General features: G+C 42.5%; 1 protein-coding gene and 1 long non-coding RNA gene across 2 annotated transcripts in view; both read left to right on the plus strand.

The window, feature by feature from the left end:
* The window catches only part of LOC104833101, a 20,992-nt gene extending 17,915 nt beyond the window's left edge, over positions 1-3,077 (plus strand). The window contains exon 3 of the long non-coding RNA XR_774492.1: positions 3,065-3,077. This is a non-coding gene — a long non-coding RNA (uncharacterized LOC104833101). The remainder of the gene's footprint in view (positions 1-3,064) is intronic.
* A 29-nt stretch (positions 3,078-3,106) lies between these two features.
* On the plus strand, positions 3,107-22,199 carry LOC104833211 (transmembrane protein 189-like; the record flags this gene model as incomplete). The annotated part of the gene is made up of 5 exons (XM_010569787.1): positions 3,107-3,224; positions 14,577-14,668; positions 17,345-17,489; positions 18,150-18,362; positions 21,988-22,199. Coding segments are annotated over 5 exons (690 nt in total), but the record flags the coding sequence as incomplete, so codon positions are not given.
* Positions 22,200-22,859: the final 660 nt, after the last annotated feature.

A 22,859-nucleotide genomic window follows, 5' to 3' on the forward strand; every position in this document is an offset into this window, starting at 1 on the left:
GGCCCGGGGCTGTCGGCGGTGGGATGCCGCACGCTGGCGGCCCGGCGTCGGTGTGTCGCCCGCCCGCCCTCCTCTCGGCCTGGGCAGAGCTGGGGAGCGTGGGTCCTTAAAGCGGGTCTAAGAGACGGGCCGCGCTGCCGGCGTGGAGGTCGTCAAAGTAGAAACGGCCCGGAAGGAATGCTTTCCCCTTTAAAAACGTACGGGCAGAAAGTTAACCTTTCCGTCCAAAAGCAGGCGCACAGGTTTGGTTGCTGAGCAAGGTAGCGACAAGCTTTCGCTTCGGAACACTTACCCGGTGAGCTGCTCTGAGGTGCCCAGTCCTGGCGCCTCGGGAAGGGGCGGAGGGGTGTTTGAATCTTTGTTTTGGTCTTGTCTTCCTGAAGCTTGCTCTTTGTCAGAGCTCAACGAAGTGACAGCAGCTATTCGGTTATGCTATGGAAATAACTGGAAGCTCCTTACGATAAAATGCGTCACTTGTTTTTTGGCTCACAGTGTGAGCAATGCTAGGTAGCCTTGCCATTGAATTCCTTCACAGGTGAAGGATTAGGAAAGGGAAGACACATTTTCAGCATCTCGCAGTGTCCAGCAGGTCAGCTGAACAGCTTAGCTTGCATATTCAAGGCAATTACTGGAAAAGCAGGTGTTCTTATTTGCACAGAGCCAAGTAATGATAGGAGATCAAAGGCATTAGTTGGTTTCAGTTTTCTAGACTGTTCAGGGCAAGTCTGCCCATTTCAGCTTGTATTGGTCATCACTTCCTTGCCTTGAGAGAAGGTGGTGTGTGACGTCTTTCAGCTGATCTAGATATGCAGTTCTGATCCAGGCTGTGACTGATTCTTGTGCTTTACAGAAGAGCAGTCACTAACCGTACTATTGCATTGTGCTCTGGCTCATAAGGAGAAGATTTTCCTCCCCAAACAATTTGCCACCCTTACCTTTAGCTGTAGATGGAACTTTCAGGGAAGTCTGTGAAGTAGTATACACATAGTGATAGTGAGCTGTGATAATAGATGTGCAATTTTTTTGTGGCATTACATAAATAACTTACATAAACATTGTCAGAGTATGTGTTACGGTGGAAGCACGTGATGTGGAAATACTGAATTCTCATGAGTGGGGTCACACGTAATTGTGCAGAGTCAATATGACTCTCTTGAAGCATGTACTTTGTGGCTTTGGTGCCTTAGTCCTTCATGTGGGACGTACTTTTAAAGTGGAGTGCTCTTTAAACCCAAGTTATTGGTGCTGACTCTGCTCCTTTGACTGATTGACCTTCCCAGCCTCTGCATTTCTCGACTCAGATATCTCCAGCCAGTCGTCTTGGCATCCCTATGTTCAGAGTACAGTGGTGTTTGCATAAACTGAACTCGTGGGACTTGCTAGTAAGGAGCCTAGTGTTTCCTGCAGTCAGCTAATTGTTCTGTGAGGACCTGCCCACTTAGGTCCTCCAATCAGGCTGTGGGTTTCTCATGCAGGAAGTGAGTGTTAATTAATTAACTCTTACTTTCGTTACTCCAGGGATCTCTTTATAGAATCTCCCACATTGTGACCTGATGCTGTCTTGAAATATGCTTGTTCTTGTGTCTTAATTTAATTTTACAATTCTCTCCTCTGCTACCGCGGAGGATGTTAATTTATATACTCATGGTGTTTCTAGAACAAAACTCTGAACTGTAAAAGTCTTTGTTCACACTTCTTTAAAATATTGCATTGTAGGCACATTGGGGATAATACTGATCCTCCTTTGATGTTCCTAGTTTCCTTTTCATTGCATGGTATAGTTGAGAAGGAGGACTTGATTTAGCATTTAGGAGGAGAAATTTGATCAGGCAGTAGGTCAACACAGAGGAGTAGTAGGAAGAAAGGTCCTGTCTTGAACACATGCCAGACATGTGAGTATGCCTCTGCTCCTGTGGGAGGATGTGCACCTCGCGTGTAGTCCTTCCTGATTGTTCCCCTGCATGTTGCTTTGCCTCAAACTCGAGTGGTGCAAAGTGTATAAGGCTGCAGGAGGGAGTGGGGGATGGACTGCAGGGTTAACTGCTCTGGGAAGCCCTGGGCAAGAGACAGCTGTGCTGACTGGCCCCCTAAAATAGGTGAAGACTGACCTGTCTGCTGCTGAGCGTGTTAAGAGCTAACTACAGCCAGGGCCCTTCTGGGCCAAGGTGGCAGCTCAGATCTCCTTCCTGGATTTAGGCATTAAAGGTCTGTTTCTGATGCCTTAATCCGTACGGGTCTTGCACTGAACGTTCCCTTGCTCTCAGCATCAGTGCCTTGTGAGGATCTAGCAGTGCTTGACAGGCAGAAGCTTTCTGCTGCTGATCTGAATATTCAAAGCGTTACCATACTCTGATGTGTCTGTTCTCTTTTTATAGGCAATAAATGAGGTTTTTGTAGAGGCACGAAGTAGTACAGCAAGGTACAGCAAAGTACAGCAAGAGAGAATTTGTGCCAGTTCTTTCTCTTTGCTTATTCTGTCTCTTGCCATCTCAGAATGGCTGAGAGGTCGCAGCCTTCTTCCTGGGAGCAGGAAGGCAAAGACAAGAGCAGGGGTTAAGTAAGCAAGCTTAAGAAGTATACTTGCGATGTTAGGAAGGCAGTTCTAGGGCCACCAAATACAGGATGATGCTTTTTCCTGTTAGTACAACAGCTTTATTTACAAGCTCTGAGATTTTAAATGTTACAGATCATAAGGTGATTTAACTGCAGGGCATCTGAGACCAGAAATTGGCTCCCAGATTCAGCCATACCAGCAACACTGAATATTGAATGAAATGCAAATATGAAAAAAGATGTGATGCAGAGGAACATTATGCCAGCAACCACAGGGGAAAGGAAACTAGGACAATGAGATGATGTCTAATTTGTCCCTGTTACTTGGGCAAGGGCAGAGGGAAGAGGTTAGTAGTGGCTTGGGGAAGAGGAATGTCATTTAACAAAATACGTACAGCTCCCATGGATAAATAAGTTTCTGTTTCAGTTCCCTGTCAGACAAACGGAGTGAGTCATCCAGGCAGTAGAATAGTCTGTCTGTATTATTTCAGACTTTAAAATGTCCCCTCAGATAAAAGTAAAACATGTTTTTTTCCTTTTTTTTCCAACAGGAAAGAGACTACAAGAATGGATCTCTGTCATCTTATGCTTCTCTCTTATCTGTTTCAATTTTTACAATCTTCTCTTCTACTTGCGACTGGAACACACACCCTCTGTTATTGTTGGGATATGTAAGTAGGAACTGTTCACTGCTGTGAACAAGGCAAGACTGTTGTAATGGTGGAAATAAATGTGTGATCTTTTAGGCTTGACTTATTATTGGAAAGGGAGAGGGTCGTTTGTGCGTGTGTGTGCAATTGTAGTGCCTCCGAAACTGAGACCACCTGCAAAAATTGTTACTGCTTTCTGTCTTTCATTTCAGTGGCTTTGCAGTATCTCAAAGGTGAAGTTTGTAAAGTAGCTACTTACGTTTGGTGTTCTTACGTAGTTGTTGCAAGTGTAAGGACTATTGAGAAGGAAAATAGCTGTCAGGACTGTCAGAGTTGGAAACAAAATACATTGATCAACAAAAATGTTTACAAGGACTTTTCAGAAAGCAAAAGCCCAAGAGAAATCTTATAAAAGGTGTTTCAGGCATCAAACTGGCTTGATTTCTTGGGACTGGTAACTAAACCCAAGTATTTTAGAGTATTATGCTTTCATGTCAGGATGTAAAGTTTGGCCTTTATCCTGAATGATGATGTTTTTTCCAGCAATATAAGAAAAGTTGCAGCTTTTTCTTGTGGTAATAAAAGTGACTCTTGGTCTCTTAGGATTTTGTTTGATTGGAAGCATAGGCAAGCAAACTCAGTCTCATATATTTGCTTTAGTTGTGTAGAGGTATTTAAGTTGGCTGGATCTTGGCAGTACAGAGCTAGCTGGTCTAGATGCAGTGTGAGTTGGTGATTTCACCTTTTCGGTGAAGGAGAGGAAGAACTAGTAAAGGATTCTAGTTTGATGCTGTGCAGCTTTACTGATAGAATCAGGAATTGCATGGAATTAGCTGAAGGGAAAACTTGCCTCAGAATAAGCTGGGGGTGAAAAGGGACTCCGCAGCATTCTTTACATCATTCAAAGCCTAAACCTGTGTACAACTTGAATGTTGCTTAACACTCAGAGCAAAACATGTCAGTGTTTACCTGAGTCTTGTGTTATTAGAATAGTATTGAAATGCTGTTGCACAGAAACTTTCTTGAGAACAGGCAGAAGAGAGGGCAGTGGAGCAGGCTGAGCTGAAGCAGGTGGTCATCTGTGGCTGATTCAGTCTGTTGGCATTATCTGGGCAGCAAATGTTACTGGTAGCTGTATGGTCGTGTATGTATGTGTGGGAGGGGACGTCAGAAAAGGAAAGAGGATTAAATTTAGAAATCGGAAGAGTCAGATCTGCAAGGCATACCTTTCATAACTTTTTGGTAAACTTCCAATATGGGATGAGAGAGGGAGGAGAATAGTAACTCAGCGTTTCACCAGTTGTCTGCTGTACTTGCAATGCATATTGAATGCAATATTAACTTGTGTTGGGTGTGTATAAATATTTATGTATTTTTATATGAATTGCCTTTTTAACTGAAAGGAGAACAAATGGTGTCATTCATTAGGACACTGTATAAGCTACCTACAGGTGTTGAGCTTCCATGCTTTATAATAAAAGTAACTTTTCTATAAACTGTGTGAAGTCTTGTATGTTTTAGAAGAGAATGGTACTTGTTCATAATCACTGTTGTAAATTGCTAATGATTTAAAAAAAAAAAAGAAGCAAAAGCACAACAGCAAATTCAAACAGTGATGTATGATAGATACTATGAATTTTTGCCAAAGCTGAGAAGTGGCAATTCCTGATGGCTGTTTAAAGGTTACTGGCTTTGTATTGGGGCTAAGGGAGAAGCAGTGTCCTCCCACTATGAATCATACCAGCTCAATTGGGCTAATTTAGTCATGCCTACTCTCAGCTGATGAGGTGGAGGTGTTGGGAGGAATGGAGGAGAACATGGCATGAGAACTGCTCCATTATGATGAGGACAGATATAGACAAGAGAATCAGTAATGATGGTTAACCTGTAGGGCAATCTGCTTGCAGCTGGCTTTCATCTCAAAGTTAATATTGATAAAAGCTTGAGTCCTCTGATATCCTGGTTACCAGTTTAACTGATAAAGCAGCCAATTCACTGATAATATTATTTAAGTTGTAGTGAATGATTAAAGTAGCAGAATCCGGATTCTGTGTAAATAAAGTAGTGTGGAAATAACTGATAATATGTACAAAAATAAGTGCAATAAAATAATAAATGCTGCATGCTGTCTTGTTTTGCTGTCTTCCTTCGATACATTATTTCTCCAGGTAAAGTGTGAATGATGTCTATAATTCCCAGTGATGATTAGGTTTTGTTAAGTTCTGTGAAACTCATCTCCATAAATGTCCTGATTCATAAATACAGCATGCAGTACAACGGGTAAGAAAGGGAATATTGAGTCACAGACATTGTCAGATGTGTTCCTATGGAGAGCTTTCCTGAAGCTTAGATTGGAATATTGACCTTTGAGTTGAGATCACAAAATAAACATTCTGCTAATTAAATACATAGCTGTTGATCAAGTTCACATCAGCTCTTTGGAAATCTGAAGGTGATCAGTGATCCCATGGGCTGGATCTGATCTGCTGCACAGACCTGTTAAGATGCATTGTTGGGACCCCTGTGTACTCTTATGTAAATATGTATTTTCTTTTAAGAAATAGGGAGTAGTTTGAATCTTCTGCATCATTTCACCTAACTTAAACCCTATATCTATAACTAAAGGCAGTGTTATATCTTCTTTTTGCATGCCTTTAAAGGCACATGTAATTGTAACATGGGTAATATTGTAAATACCTTAACCTAGAAATTCTTGGGACAAAAAAGATCTGATCCTCCTCTTGCTGGCAGTCTGAAAGCACTCACTTCCTTATGTGATGTGAGCAGGCAGTCTGCTAAGAAATGAACTCGTGTGGCATGCTGTCATTTGCTGTGCTGAATCACCTACGGGTACTCATGCTGTGGAGTGAGGAGAGAACTTTATGGCGTTGTTTTAGAATACCTTTTGAACTGGGTGGTTTTCTGCTGACTAAAGATGATCTTGCTGGAAAGGAAAAGGCATGCTAGTCTCTCGTCTTCCAGGCTAGTTTAGCAGAGATGAGGCAATTCCTTTCTCCTCCTCACTATCAAAAAAAAAAAAAAGAGAGAGAGAGAGGGCAGAGGATGGATATATTTTGTTGTTTCTGTGTTAAATCCAGTCATGCCCTATTCTGAGTATCTTCTGCTGCTGAGGTGCTATGAAAATTTTCCTCTTCGTGCAAGCTAGCAATTATGCAGATTTGAATTTAGTATTTTATTTGCATGCACATGGTTAACTCCAGGGCAGCCTTGGTTTGGAAGGCTGGGTGTGATGGAGGTTTAATACCTGCATTTTTTTCAGCTGCAGCTGAACTGTTCTGCTGCAGTGGGACACCACCCTAGCAGTACTGCAGAACTAGAGCGGCCTCTGCCACTGTAATAGAAGCTCGGTAGTGCTGGGGACAAGGCTGGCATAAGTATTACTTGTGTGATAAGCAGAAAAGCCTCACCAAAACATGTAGGATTAGGCTTGAAAGCTCTTATACCTTCAGGTGAGTTTGTGGTGTTCAGCTTATTATTCAATATACATGAGTTGTGTGTATATATAGGTGGTATATTAATAGCATCTAGATAAAAAGTTTGGCAAGTTACACCATGGATTCTGGTTTTCATTTTTGCCTCCCTCATATCTTTGTATAGGGTTTTAAAGCCTTTTTTCCAAACTGGTTGACTTGTTTCTGACATTTGACTTTTATCTGCAGCCACGTTTGTTCTTAATAGATACGGTTTATTGTGGCCTAAAAAAAAAAAATCAGTTAAGTTTGTGTTGTAACCTCTTCATATTCGTAAGAACTGCCCCACGTAAGGCAGATATCTTTAGAAACATCTCGTGACACAACACAAGATAAAATTAATCATTGCTGACTTGAGAGATGGGAAGCTAATTTTTTAAACCTGTTTGAGGTACACGTTTCGTTATTGCAGATGTTGTGGGTTAGCCAGAGAGAGCATGCAGAAAGAAATCGCTTAGTTCACTTTCAAAACAGAAACTTGTTCTGATCAAGGCCCAAAACCTTTTTGTTTCAAGCTTGAGTAGCTCTGCAGAGCTGCACTTGGTTAGCTGCTTTGCAGGGCCAATGATGAGTGTGTAATACATATGAAAGCTCTGGCACACCTTGGAGTAAAAGCACTCTAGAGACCATCAATGCTTTATGAAATGGACTGCTGTGCATGTGGATCAGCCGCTTCAAAGTCCTGATGCCCTACAGCAAGAGACAGAACTGTGACGATGTCACTTCGCTTTGGATTCACTTTGTACATTAAAATGAATTTCCACTTGAAATTTTGATCTAAAAGGTCCTCAAAATTACACCAGGGAAACCTCAGTTAACAAAGCAAAATTATCCTTTACTTCATTGTTGGTCCAAATAAGCCAAATCTTTGTTGCCTGCTGTCTTACCCCCCCTGAAGTAACTATCAGTTACTTCACAGCTGTAGGTAACTGTGTTGTCCATCCTAAACTGTATCATCTCTTAAAGATGGAGACTCCGCAAGCTGTGATTAAATAGGCCAAGCTTTGATTCTACATTTTGTTACACTTTGTATTGCACAAATAAAATTGCATTGCACTGACACAATTTGTATTATATTGTCTTCTGTTGATCCATTTTGTAGTAGGTGTGTGTGTTAACTTAGGAGCTCGGGTCTTTCTGGCACCAAAGGATGCTGGAGGCTGTTGGCCTTGAAAGCGGAATTACGGAGTGCAGTTGCTGGTTTGCACTCGGGCAGGTGGTGTTGGCACCAGTCGCCTGTTCTTCATGTAACGTGGATTAGGGGACGAACTTCTCGAGCGCGCCAGCAGCTGTTCTCGGGCAGGGTGGGTGAAGGCTGTCCCCTGATGGGGTGGAGATGAGCCCTTCTCCCTGCCTGAGACCGCCGACCCTGGTAGCGGAGGGAAGCTGGTGGTCCGGCCCCGTCTGTGCTTTGCCGCTGGTGTGGGCAGTGGACGTGCTATTGCTCTTTATGTCAGCAGCGGGGTCTGGGACAAAGAAAGCTCTGTGTGCTTGCTGAGTTGTCAGGGGCTCTCTTAAAGTTGCAGGGGACTTTGGCTCCAGGATTTAAGAACTGTGGGTCTCAGTGGCCCTGATTCGCTCAGAATAGCGCCTCGTGCACTTCAAAACACAAACACGTGTTGGAGTGTTGCCCTGATGGAGCGGGTTACAGCAAGTGGCGCGAGAGCGATCCGCTTCGGTGAGAGAGTGCCGGCCTTGAACAAAACCGGCATTACGACTGCTTATGTCCCCCGCCAGGCAAGTGTTCAGGTATTAGGCCTCCTCTGGGTGCCACCCTGCATGCACGAAACTGCCCCGTGCTCCCGAGAGCTGAGCTCACCCTGCTTCATTCCTGGGAGCACTTTAAATGGATGAAACCAGAGGATTAGTTTGATTAGTCATACTAATGAAAGTATTTTTATTTTTTTTTAGTGAGGAAAAATTTGCTCTTTGTTATCATTTAGTACCCATTGTTCTCCGTTCTTTTAAGCACTTTCTTCTGGGGTGGCTTAATTGCTTTTTCTAGTAATGCATTTTCGGGAAGAAGTACACACAATGGTACTTTTTGTTTAAGAACCTGGGGCCTAGGTAAATTTGTCAGGATTTTGTCATTTAAATGTGCCAGGTGCTTCGCAAGCACTCCCATCAGCTGGAGAAATAGTAGGAATAGCTTACTTTGTGCTAATAGACTAAGACTAAAGACATGAAAATAAAATTTGACACTTCCTATCATTAAGTTTATCAGGTAGCGATTCTTAGCCAAGTCATGCTTTTTGGTAGATGAATATTTGCTTTAGGATCTGCTGCTGTTCAGGGGAGACGATACCCTGATTCCCTGGGGATCTCCTTTTACTGGTAGCTTCTGGCAGTGTCACAAGCTGCGTGGCTTCTGCCCTGAGGCTGGCGTTCAGGTCTGTCACAGTTAGAGGTGAGGTGAGAGATGTGGCCCGTTCTCAGGTGGTGTTGCTGGGAGGCAGTGGGTTATAGGGCTTTCCCATGGCGGGGAGTAACTGGAGCATACAGGGGAAGGAGAAGAGATGTCTGCTGTATCTTGCCAAATAAGCTTGTGTGACTTAAGATAGACTTTTCCCATCTCTGGAGTGCATGTATTATAGACATAGCTTATTTGAAAACCCAGTTATAATGTAATATAACTACTATATATAATAATACATAAAATATCCAGGACCACCTTTTATTTCATAGTTCAGCTGTGTTCTCTGCTCACTTGCACTGTTAGGTTCAGTTCTGACTGGATGTTTCTCAGCTTTAAATAGCCAAAATTATTAACTCTTCTTTTTTGCTTTTAAGCTGCTACACTTTTTATACTTGTTGAAATGTTCAGGGATTATTTTCGTAGCCTCCAAACTTGCCACAGTACCAAACCCCTGCCTTCTCTGTACTGAAAGCTGCTAAATGTGGAATGCAGATGACTAAGGCATTTTATTTTTATTTTATTTTTATAAGCATATAAGTAACAAACCACTGTCACTTTAGCATATTGATTTTTTAGAAACCAATTTTCCTGTTGTGGAATTAGCCGCTCCTCTGAGTCTTTAGTGCTCGAACTAGTTCATACAGTCACTGATTAAAAGTGGCTGTACTTCTCAACGATGTTGCACAATAGCATTACGTTATTTAATAACATCTTGTGCTGGTTTGTTTTTCTTTTTTTCCTCCAGAGACTCTAACTGAATTTTTACAGTAAATATGAAACTCTATATACTCTACTGTAAGGCTTCTGGGTTATAATTTGAGAACTCTATCTATGCAAAGACAGGCTTACGCTTGGGTCTGTAAAATTTCAGTGAAGTACAACTTACTGGAAACATGCAAAATAGTTTTCTGTCTTGAACACCTTGTACCTCAAATATCCCGCTCTGATTTGCCTTCCTTCCGCTCGAGCCTGGGAGCAGCCGGGTCGCGGGAAGCGACGTGTGAGTCGCTCACAAGGGAAGCCAGCCCTTCGTGAAGGTTGCAAGTTGTCATCTCTCAGTTTGGTACTTCAGCAAGGAAGAGGAGGCTTTTCTGTGACACAAACCCCTACGTATTACCTGGTTTCTGAACAGAGCACAAGCGGGAGCAAAGCCACCTTGTGTTGGTTATATGTTTGGGCCGGTTGAGCCTCAAGCCCTGCGACCCACCGCCCGGCAGGTGACTTGGCTGTCTGGGTGCCAGCGGTCGTGCTGGGACACGTCCCCTGACTCAGGCAAGCGGCACTTGCTTCCTCGGCCGTGTCCCGAGGGTGCTGCTGTGCCTGTAGGCCTGCCCACGCAAAGGATCACAAGTACGGCGCGGCTGGAAAAGAACAGCCATGCTAGCAAATGTGGATGTCAGTCATGTGTTCGCTTACTTGAAAACATCTGCTAGCGGTTGAAGTTCGTTCGTACACCTTTGGTCCCCCTCTATGCTAGGCCTTTTCTCCTGATTCAGCAGTCTACTTCCAACACAAAGAAATGCTGGTGTTCTGAGCAAGTTCTACAGCTTCCTCAACTGCATCGCCTTCTTCCCTTCCGCCTGTGTTTTTTAAGTACTCGCCTCCTCTTCAGACTTAAGCCATAGACGGGCTGATCCCACCACTCGGCAGGCTGGAGTGACACTAATGTGTTCAGAGCAGTATTTCTCTAATGCTTTATTGATGTTGCTTCTAATGTGTGTGAATCTACCGTCTGCAGTTCATATATAGCTATACTGTGGATATCCTGCTATTTCTGACTTTATGATTAACTCTTGATTCATGTTCAGGGCTGTCAATCTTGTCTCACCCTCCCAACCCTGATGAAGGAGCATCAAGATCTTACACCACCTTAGAGAAGTAGCTGAACACCTGTGCCTTGGTTTTCCCATTTTAACTAAAGGCAGTGCTAGCTAGGTATATGAGAATATCGAGTTCAATTCACTGCTGTCTGATGTGCCTTCTGAGTCTGGAGACAGGTTGCAAACTAAGTGTTATGATGCTAGTCATGTCTAACCTTTGGTACAGTTTTTGCTCTTTTATTACAACTCCTCGTACGCAACTGAAGAGTGAGCCAGCCCTTCTGCAATACAGCTGAAATACGGTTTCTGGTAGTTAGGTTTTTTTCAGATTGCCTTAGTATAATGCACTGCTTCAGGCACCCTTCATTCTTTCCTCTTAGCTTTCTACCAGCAGACATCAAAGTAACATGCAAAATATCTATTGAACTGTCAGTATTTTGCCTCTATTTTTGTTGTTCTTCCCGCTGTTATTTCAAGCTCTGATAATGCAGAGTGCTGGAGGCGATGTGGGTTAATAGGGTGATTACCTCAGCAAGAATGGTATTTTAGTTGTTGTAAAGCGAAGTGTTGTTTGGCTATCTTCCCCCTGAATCAAGGCTGTTTGCTCTTTCAGCTGCTAGGTGCAGATCTAAAAAGCTATTGTGCTCCACCCTGTCTCACTGTAGCTTACATGTGTGGTCTGAAACAAAAACAAATGTGCAGAATTTACTGCTTAAAAAATAAGCTGTCTTCAGTATCATAAGGCGATACATAAAGGATGAAGTGTGTCCTGCTGTATTTAAGAGTTTAGGCCAACTAGACGGTGGATTCAGCAGTGGGGAATGATTTATAATATGAAAAGAAAGCCTTTTGGCGTAGGAACGGTGCCACACTAATCCTGATTTTATTTCTTCTCCCTTTTTGAAAACAAAAGGCAAGGGGAAGGACTGCAGAGGTGAGGGATCAGCTAAGCAAAAGGTAACCACAAGGAGGGCTATATCTGAAATACGCTGTGCTGCATGCACTGTAGGTAACTGCTGTGCCCTGAAGATGAAAAGCATTTGATCAATAGTAAGAAAACAACCTTGTCCTTTTTCATGTTCTAAAAATTACCTGCTCTTTAGCAATCCTGCTAATGTTACAAGAACTTCATTAAACTGGACTGTCAAGGCAGCTGACTTAAGTATCCTGACTGGAGTAGGAAAATCGGGCAAAGTCCAGATCATGGCCAGGGTAAATAAAAGTTGTGTGATTTATGGGGAAAGATGCTCATTTCTTGTTTTATTTCCTGGCATATCTCGGATTGCTTTTGAGCTTCTGTGAGAAAGGGAGGAGTAACAAGATGCCTTGGAGTCAAAGCAAGGTGAACCAGTATACTAACAATTTTAACTTTTGGGTTGGGTTACAAGCGAGTTGGAATTGTCTTGCCTAACAGCTTACCAGGCAGAGGGGTACCTGCGCATCACAAAAAGCCTCAATACTATAAATGAGAAGCTGTGCTTGAAGAAAGTCTTCAGACACATAGAGAAACAAATGCTGGCTAGCGGAGGAGAAAGCCAGGAATTCTAGCTTCACAGACAACTGAAGAAGAGTTGGTGAGGCAGGCAGAGCAAAAAAATCAATTTTCTGCATTGTCTCTAGTTTTGCAACTGCCTGCTGTTTATGGTGCAAAGACTATGTTACAATGGGTGACTTCTGTAAACAACCCGATTTTTGTAAATATCTGGGGAAAACTAAAGAGCCATGTTGCAGCCACTCTGATCTGGCCCTGTGATTACTTCTGTGGTTTCCATGGACTCGGAGGCTTCTCTGAGAACTGCCAGACATGCCAATAGTAAGTGACTGTGCTTTATGCTCTGAGCACCAAATGAGGGTAGGGAATTGCTCACTGAGCTGCTTTGAAACATACGTTTTGAACACATAATCTTTGTATTCCTGTTGCTGTGACTCATTTAACAATAGACTGCAAGATCAGTCTATAGTGCTTTAATTGGCATGAACTTTGTATATGATTTTGAGGGATTTGCACTGAGATCAGATGCTATCAATTCCCAGGTATATCATATTTGCACAGTCCGCAGTAGCTATTTTGAAATCTGGGTCATGCTTCTACAGAATTCTTTTAACCAGACCTGCAGGTAAGAAGTGTGTGCTGCTTTCCCCTTTCAGAGCCTGAATGCTGGCTCCACAATCACCAGGTATGCTTGTATACATATTCACTGGGTGGTCAATCTCAGAAAAAAGGAACAGAAAGATCTTTCTGATATTTTTATTAACCTGGAAGGATGGCACTGTGGTGAAAAAGGATCCCGATTCTTAGTCTGGTTCATTCTTCAGCAAATCTAGACTCCATCTAGACCTGGTTAATCCCTCTTGAAACGTGCTTCGAGCAAGATGTGCAGGCTTGAACTGGTACCTCCTGGTGTTTCTGTTCTTTGAAGGGCAGGGTCTGACAGTCTTAAATCCCTCAAGCGTAGAGCTCCCAAGGCAGTATCTCGCTCTTTGCTGCATTGCTATAGCCACATTGCTAATGCTGTGTGCCACATTCCCCTGGCCTCCCCATTAAAACCAAGGGAACTTCTTCGGTAATCTTCTCTGAATTTTCTTCATCAAAAGCATGAAGAGCCTGGCAGTAGAGCTCATGCAGGAGGGTATCTCAGACTGTGTTGGAGACTTCATTACTGAAGGGGTTGGCAGCCTGGGAGTCGGACGACTTCTGCAGGTGAAGAGTTATAGGTGTCTGTTAAACACCATCTGACAGATCTATGACTAACTGGAAAATATAGAGCTGTTCTGATCAAATAACATGTCTTATGTCCTTACTTTTAAATGTCAGGATTGGCCAGAAACTTGGATAGATAGATTATCCAGAACATGAAGGCAAAAATGGGACGTTATGTGCGAGAACTGAAAATCGCCTTTACTTGACAACAGTTTTAAAGTTATTGTGGTTGGCAGCTAGAAAAATCTTTATACTTGTTGCAACAAATTCTGTTTAATGATGTATCTAACTTAGTATGCAAATATTGCAAGTGTACAGTGTCTCTTACAGAGAATAGTTAGCATGGTTTTGGGGGCCTTGCCTATAGCTTTGCAGATGCCACAGTCTTGGAAGTTGTTTGATGTTCCAATCTTATTTTGTAAATAGTATTGCTGTACCCAGGAGTGGCTTCTTAATTAGTGCTTATCTGTAGTCATTGGAGTTCAGTGCTGCTTGTATACAGACATAAAGGACCAAGGGAGAAGAGGAAGGGTCTGCAGATAGTATTATCTGTTGGAATGGCTTTAGCAGCTGTTTATTTTATAGCCAAGTAATCTGTTAAACACTACTGAAGAAGAAGGTAGGCAGATCTGAGTGATTTAGTTCTAACTTACTAGTATTTTCCATACCAGCAATTGTGAAGAGTTGTCAAGCTCTTCTATAGAAGATGGGTTAAACACAAAATCTTGCTACAGATTTAGTGAAGATTGTAACTGCCCAAATGGTGTCTTGTTAACCTCTTTTTCCTAGTTGCCTGGCCTTATGTTTATTCAGATTGGATAGATCTCATGTGGCTGTAAATATCTAAGAGGTAGATAAACAAGTAAACTTGTAAAATGAGTATAAAATGTGAATACATCAGTAAAAATGCTTATGTATATCTAACTATCTCTCTCCTCATTCAAGTTGCAGGAGTTATTACGGCTGACTTTCTATCAGGATTATTTCACTGGGGAGCAGATACCTGGGGATCTGTGGAGCTACCCATAGTTGGAAAGGTTTGAGATTTTTATCCTTAAGCTAGAAAAAGTTAAGAAATACTTTTCTGAAATGCTTCTGGTATTCCCAGCTGTGTTGGACAGTGTATATAAGCTGTCTCCTTCTTGCAGTCTTGCCATTGTAACCAGCTCCCCCACCTCCAGAACCCTCTGCTGCTAAATGGCACGGTATATTGCTGGTAAAGTGCCATGTTTACACTTGCCCTAGGTGACATGTGCAAGGTGACACTGTTCCATTTTTTCACCTTGTTTAAGGTTTGCACACAGTTTTGCAATAGCAGTGTTTGCAAACCTTCCCAAGGTACTGTGGGAATGGTCTGTGATACCACAAGCATAGAAACCTGGCTAGACTAGTCTAGATCTTCAAAAAGGCCAATAAACACAGAGATGTGGCAAATTGTTCCTGTGGCTAAACTCTAAAAGCTGTTTTGTAAAACATGAAGATGCTTCAGTAAGGAATCTTTGCAGTTCTCTGTGCTACTGGCCCCTATTGTAAATGTAGTAGTATTAGAATGGTGATGACTGAAGATTTAGATTTGAGATGTACAATACATCTGCGGCTACTGTGGTGGGTTGACCCTGGCTGAACACCAGGTGCCCACCAAAGCCCCTCTGTCACTCCCCTCCTCAGCTGGACAGGAGAGAGAAAATACAACGAAAGGCTCATGGGTCGAGATAAGGACAGGGACATCACTCAGAAATTACGGCCATGGGCAAAACAGACTAGACTTAGGGAAAAGTAATTTAATTTATTATCAATCAAGTCAGAGTAGGGTAATAAGACATAAAACCAAACAAATCTTAAAACACCTTCCCCCCAACCCTCCCTTCTCCCCAGGCTTAACTCCACTCCCGATTTTCTCTACCTCCTCCCCCACAGTGGCACAGGGGGATGGGGAATGGGGGTTGCCATCAGTTGCTGCTGCTCCTTCCTCCTCAGGGGCAGGACTCCTCACACTCTTCCCCTGCTCCAGCGTGGGGTCCCTCCCATGGGAGGCAGTCCTCCATGAACCTCTCCGGCATGGGTCCTTCCCACAGGCTGCAGTTCTTCATGAACTGCTCCAGCGTGGGTCCCTTCCCCGGGCTGCAGTCCTTCAGGCACAGACTGCTCCAGCGTGGGTCCCCCGTGGGGTCACAAGTCCTGCCAGAAAACCTGCTCCAGCGTGGGCTCCTCTCTCCATGGGGCCACAGGTCCTGCCAGGAGCCTGCTGTAGCGCGGGCTTCCCACGGGGTCACAGCCTCCTTTGGGCATCCCCCTACTTCAGCGTGGGGTCCTCCCCGGGCTGCAGGTGGAGATCTGCTCCCCTGTGGACCTCCATGGACTGCAGGGGGACAGCCTGCCTCGCCATGGTCTTCCCCATGGGCTGCAGGGGAATCTCCGCTGCAGCGCCTGGAGCATCTCCTCCCCTTCCTTCTTCACTGACCTTGGTGTCTGCAGGGTTGTTTCTCTCACATGTTCTCACTCCTCTCTCTGCCTGCGGTTTCTGTGCTGCAGCAGCTTTGTTTTTCCCTTCTTAAATGTGTTCTCCTCGAGGCGCCACCGCTGTCGCCGATGGGCTCGGCCTTGGCTGGCGGCAGGTCCGTCTTGGAGCCAGCTGGCCTTGGCTCTATCAGACATGGGGGAAGCTTCTAGCAGCTGCTCACAGAAGCTGCCCCTGTAGCCTCCCTGCTACCAAAACCTTGCTACGCAAACCCAATACAGCTACAAATCCCAGATGCTTAGTGGAGGGTGCACTGACTTCTATAATAAGCGATAATCTGTTTTTTAAAATAAACTTCTTCATGGCTACCATTACTTACTCCTCACAGTGCTCTATTAGGAGGATCTCTTTAAAAAAAAAAAAAGTATATGGGATATTCCTTGTAATTATCCAGAAATACATGAACTAAACCAGCAGAATTAAGATTGTTGGTTTTAGGCTTATTTTTGTTCACCTTCAGTAGACTTAGTAGTCTTTGAATCCCTGTATCTGGACCATAGTTTAAAAAAAAAAAAACAAAGGCACTGCAGGAGCCTATGCACAGGACACCTTTGCATAGACTGTGCATGATGTATGTGTTTAAGGCAAACAAGTACATTTGTTTTACTGTCCCGGTCCTATCAGCTTTGTTCTGTCTCCTCTGAGATTGTGTATTCAGATGTGATATCTACTCCTAGAGGAGACTTTTGTATATTCTTTTTGACTTACATTGATTTGTCCAGTCATTTAACTTGCATTTAGTCTGCTAATGCTGTCATCTGTAGCCTATACAAAATGTTAGGCTGAATTTTCAATTTTCTTTAGTGTTTTCTTGGTTTATGCTGCTTAGCAAGTGACTGGTATTTGTGAATTTCACAGGCTTATTTTGTCTGTGAAATTAAGATGCTGATGCTTTGTTTTTGAGATCTAGAGACTAAAGGTCCTAAGTGAAAATTAAGAAGAATAAAACTGAAAAGCAGTGAAAAACTGTATTTGAGTCTGGGAACTGAATTGCTTTGCCAGTGTAAATTGAATTATCTGAAATGTTGTCATCTCAAAAGTTTGAATCCTGCTTATGTGCTTTGTACGATGGAACTCTCTTAAACTCTGTCATCAGATTTGAATGCATGCGAGGTTTTGGGGTTTTTTTTATATTTTTCTTTCCAAGATCATTATTGAGCCATGGTGTTGTGTTTATCAATTTGGTTTTTTTCAGGCTTTCATCAGACCCTTTAGAGAACATCATATTGACCCTACAGCAATTACCAGACATGATTTTATAGAGACCAATGGAGACAACTGCTTTATGACACTAGTCCCATTGGCAAACATGGCGTACAAATTTGTTTCTTTTTCCCCAGGTAAGTTGTTAACTTCTGACTTTTGCATCTTTAGCATTTTTGTTGATATTTAGATGAACATTTGTCTGTGTGAAGCTAGGAGAAATCAATGAATGTGAGATGACAAGTAATAGCTGTTGGAAGCATGATGCTCCTGGGAGGAGGGAAGGAAACTTTCTTCTTGAAGGTGGGGCAACTAGAAGGTGGGACAACTAGATTCTCTAGCTCAGCAGAGAATCTGTGGCTGAAGAGTCTTGCAAAGAAGCATTAGAAGTTACAGTAAATACTCTTTTTGTAAGAGGGATCAAATTGTGTGCATATAGGGAAACTCATTGTTCTAAAGTGTATAAAAATGCTTCATCTCTGTGTAAAAGTACTTTATTTGCAAACTAGAAGTGCAAGAATTAAAGGACTAATTTAATTTTATAGATGGTAAACTCAGAGTTTGACTTCCTGTTTATGGCAAGTTGACAGACATTGGCACTTACCAGCCTGTCCTGTGACATTCTGGAATTGCTTATGGCTCACTGGCTCTTGTGACACTTCTGCCAAAGCAGCTTCGTTGAGGCCTTTGTTAGTTCCTCCATCACCAGGCAGCTCTGTCTAGGCAAGACTTCATTTTCCTAGTAGCGATTTACCTTTTCATAAATGGTATTTAAAGATACATATCTTGTTTTGCAGAGGCATTATATGAAACATGTCCTTGGGAGTGTTATGTCTTTGCCCTTATCATCTTCATAACCATGACGAACCAGATTCACAAGTGGTCTCACACGTACTTTGGTCTTCCACGCTGGGTCATATTTCTACAGGACTGGCATGTTATCCTGCCACGGAAGCATCACAGGATCCATCATGTGTCTCCACACGAGACGTACTTCTGCATTACAACTGGTACTGCCATCTGGTTCATACTGCAAGCTCTCTTCAGTAGTCTAGTGCAATTCACCTGCCAAGATGTAATTTAGTGACAGCCTCTAAAGACCTAGAAAATGACATGGTGAAGTTAACTGTGCTCTTAGCCGCACAAGCTCTTAGCAAAACTGTAGTTGGTTTTGTTGCGTAAAAAATGTGGGGGGAAGATTTGTGATTTGCTAAAAGCTAACTTTCAGCCTGATAGGATAGTCAGTGGTACTGAGATCCGATCGCATGATACCTTGGTAATCTCATGCTAGTAATGGATTTTGTTCATTAAAGTCTTAAAGGTGCTGTTCCTTCAAAAGAGCCTATCATCTGCAAGTGCAACTTACCTTGAATGCTTATTTCTAAAGCAAGGCTTCTGGATTTTCAGCATTCATTCATTCTGATTTGGGGCAGAGGAGTGAACAGGCTTGCAGAAAACTGGCTTTAGGTTCCTCTTATGTCTATATTCAATTTTATGCCCACTGTACAGGCAGGGTATACTCAGTCACCAGTGTTGCGCAATCCTGAATAAGTTATCAAATTAATGAAACAGCTGGAAATAAACCACTCTGGTTCTTCATTCTGTCATTGGCTTTGACCAACAGTTTATGTCGGTTTTGAAATCTCTGCCAAGAAACAAATCTAGTTCTGATAACCAGAATGTCATGTAAAAACACGGTACAGTTAAGAAGCGTAACTTGACAAAACGTGACTTGACAAAACTCTTGCCACCCTAAGAGCTTTTTTTCAGTCCTATTATGTCCTGAAAGTTTAAAGCTGACCATTATTAGCAGTCTTGGGCTAGTTGTGGTTTTTCTCATTAAAAAAACAACCAAACAACCCAGCATGTGCTTCTGTTCACTCCATGCTTTTTCTAAGTGTTGATACCATACTAGCCTGGCATAACACAGCATGATAGATTGTATACTTGGATTTTCCAGTGGAGGAAAGTGTTTCTGCAGCCCTAATTCTCTTTCTTCTAGGGTAGAAGTGAGGAGGCAGACAGAAATACGCAATCAATACACTATTTAAAAGGGGCCTTTACAGAATAAAATAGGACTAGTTATTGTAATGCACTTGCTAGTGACTTGAGAGTAGACAGCCAAGTCCAAAGAATATACTTGGTTTCAGAGCTGACCTGTGTACCTAAATGTCTGCCACTGTATCATTGCCAGGGAAGGTATCAGATAACGGAGCTTTCTGGCATTCCCAGTGTTAAAGCTTTCGGACTGACTGCCATTTTTAGACACCAGGAAGGAGTCATCCATTCCTTGAGGGGTGATGGCTGTGTTAATGAGAATTGCATGGGCTGATTTCCTAAAGGGCACCAGTATACAGTGAGTTGAGTGGAGCTGCCGGATCGCAAGTGAGCTAGGGAAGGTCATGTCCAACTGCTGAAGGTGGTTGAAAACAGCGCCTGTTTCAGTAGGTTGTTGAAGCTGTAGTTGTGTCTGATTAGGAACAATCTAGCTCTCTAGAAATGTGGTATTTTTCAGCAGTGAATATCCCGAACGTTCTCTCCCTTTAGTATTCTGTCCCTAATAGCTATACGCGTAGTCCAAGACATCACCAGCAAGAACAGTTGTTTCCCTTCTTCTGGCTGTGTCACTGCTGTAGGGATGGTACTAAAACCTGGCAGAGCTGGCTCTGCGGCAGCTTTCCCATGTTCCAGTCTTGCCTGTGCTATCTTGCGTTTTAGTTCTGTCCTCTAACACGAACCGCTGCTGCTAGCTCACAGTTTCCATTGTGGTAACAACTTCTTCATTCCTGCCTCTCCTTTGGTTGTGTTGTCTTCCATTTTCCAGAAATGTACATGAGTGAACTGTAACATGTGCTTATGGAACAGTTCTCCAAGTGTGGGATAACTGATATAACCCTGTGTACATCCATCTCTTCCTGGTTGTAGGAAAACTTCTGCAGGGAAATAACATTTACCAGTGCTGATTTCTTTTGGTTTTCCTAGTTTTACAATTGTTGTGGTTTAACCCCAGCCAGCAACTAAGCTCCCCCAGTGGAGGAAAAAAAAGGAAGAAAATAATAATAATGGTAATAATAAATATAATAATAATAAAATAATTGGAATATAGAAAACAAGTGATGCACAATGCAATTGCTCACCACTCACCAACTGATGCCCAGTTAGTTCCCGAGCAGCAATCCCCCCTGGCCAAGTACCCCCCAGTTTATATGCTGGGCATGACATCCCATGGTATGGAATACCCCTTTGGCCAGTCTGGGTCAGCTGCCCTGGCTGTGTCCCCTCCCAAGTTCTTGTGCCCCTCCAGCCTTCTTGCTGGCTGGGCATGAGAAGCTGAAAAATCCTTGACTTTAGACTAAACATTATTTAACAACAACTAAAAACGTCAATGTGTTATCAACATTATTCTCATACTAAATCCAAAACATAACACTATACCAGCTATTAGGAAGAAAATGAAATCTATCCCAACCGAAACCAGGACAACTATTTAATAAAACAGAGGCCTAAAATTACTATGCAATAAAACCCTGTGAAATTGCTTCTTTGTGCACTCTCCTATCAGTTACACGTAGTTAGGTTGGCATCAAAATACAGTATCAGAAAACCAAGTTAATGTGCTAATAAGTATCCTAAAAGTTGAGGCATAAAGCTCTTCTGAATTCAGGGTGAGGCCTATTAAGCCGGTGTGAGTTCCAGCCTCACAGTCTGTACAGTGCAACGTTTCTATAAAGCATTCAAAATACCCTAAATCTGTAGGCTAGGAAAGATGCATTAAACTCCTGTTGCATGCGGAGCGTGATGGCACTTACTGCTGTTTTTACATAAAATGGTAAAAGCCTGTCCCACATCACCCTGTTACAGCCTTTCTGGTTACTGGGAAGCAGAAGCGCCCTGATAGCAGAGTTGTACAGCTTTGGGAGCGTGCTGCTAGTGGTGCTGCTCTTTTAATTCAGAAAGTGTCCTATGTCAGCTGCTGTTAAAGGCAGCATGGTACTACAACAAGATTTCCCCATCAGAGGCTTTGTTAGTAATCAGTTATGAAAACTTAAATTTTGCCCAAGGTCACATTTAAGTGCCTTAGAAATGAAAACTGATGTTGGAACTATCTAAACATGAGGCTTTGTTTAAGAAAAAACTTTGCTTTCTTTGCTGAGCCTTAGTGGTGTTTAGGTCCCAAACAGAAATCTTTTTTTAAATTTTTTTATTAGTTCTTTTTTTCTAGAAACTATGGCATTGATAATGTATTTGAGATTTCAGAGCTGTGTTGTGTGTATTTACTTTCTTGCTGTACACCCTAATGAGAAACACAGGGAAAAGCTGAGCTGGCTTTGTTGATGGGGAAACTAATTGGGGGGAAAATAGCTGAAATTGTTGTGTTGGGGGTTTTGTTTGGTTCCTTAAATTTCAATACTCAAAGGTGCTACTAATACAAATGTCTTGCTTCTAGCACAAATCATTCAGCTTGATGGTCTGTTTTCTGATAGCTTTGCAATGGCCATAGAGTAGCCCACTTCTGAACTCCCCTTACATTTACCTTGTGTTTAATTAAAAGAATGTTATGAAATAAACATTGTGAGGTATTGAACTTTGGGTGCTATGACAAACTAATCCTTTTCTTCCTTTGCAATCACTTAGGTTGGCTGAACTATCCATTAGAGAAGATAAGATTCTGGAGGTGTTTGGAGAACATTATCCAAGGAGTTACTGGGGAGAAGCCAAGAGCAGATGATATGAAATGGGCTCAAAAAATTAAATAACTTTTGCCAGCCTTCTGCAATCCTTAACTTGTTGCCAATGTTGTTTTTTTAAAAAAAAATAAATAAAGCCATCAGCCAAATTCAAGACCTGCAAAGAAGTAACAGACTCTAAAGCACAAACTAAAAAGTGCTAACACAGACTGTAATGAAAAGAACTAATTCTTAAAACAATACTTGAAATGAAGATGATTACTCTTACTGAGCACCTTTTTGTTTAGCCATGTCTGCTTACATCTTAGAAAATGCTTCATCACTGTATCTCATAAGGCTATCAGGCAAGCCAGAAGGCAGGACAGTCACTCCATTGGTACATGGTGGCATAGTAAACATGTGTTGTATCAACATTTAACACTTCAAAAATAGCTTGTTGCCTATGACCTATAGGGGGAACGGTGACAACAGTTTGTCACTTCATGTTTGAGTCCAAATACGTTGCATGAAAACAGTGTGTCAGAGTAATGGAAGCCTATAAAATCATCACTGTTCAATGCACTTAGTAATTGATAAAGTTAGAGCTCTGTCTTCGCTATTATGTTAAATCTAATTGATGTGATGTGGAACAGACTTTGAGAATCCCACTCCACCAGTGGGCCACGAATCCTCAAGTGTCTTCAGCTTCCCTTAAAATAAAATTGTTCTACTATCTACGTGGAATTGAGCAAACTGTTTCTGCATAAGCCTTCAACTTAACAAGCCTCTGAGGAGAGGGAGGGCACCCAGTACAACACATGCTCGCATTTGTTCATGTGG

This window comes from Haliaeetus leucocephalus, unplaced genomic scaffold (genome assembly GCF_000737465.1).
Source record: "Haliaeetus leucocephalus isolate CR32 unplaced genomic scaffold, Haliaeetus_leucocephalus-4.0 Scaffold273, whole genome shotgun sequence".
NCBI classification, from domain to species: domain Eukaryota; kingdom Metazoa; phylum Chordata; class Aves; order Accipitriformes; family Accipitridae; genus Haliaeetus; species Haliaeetus leucocephalus.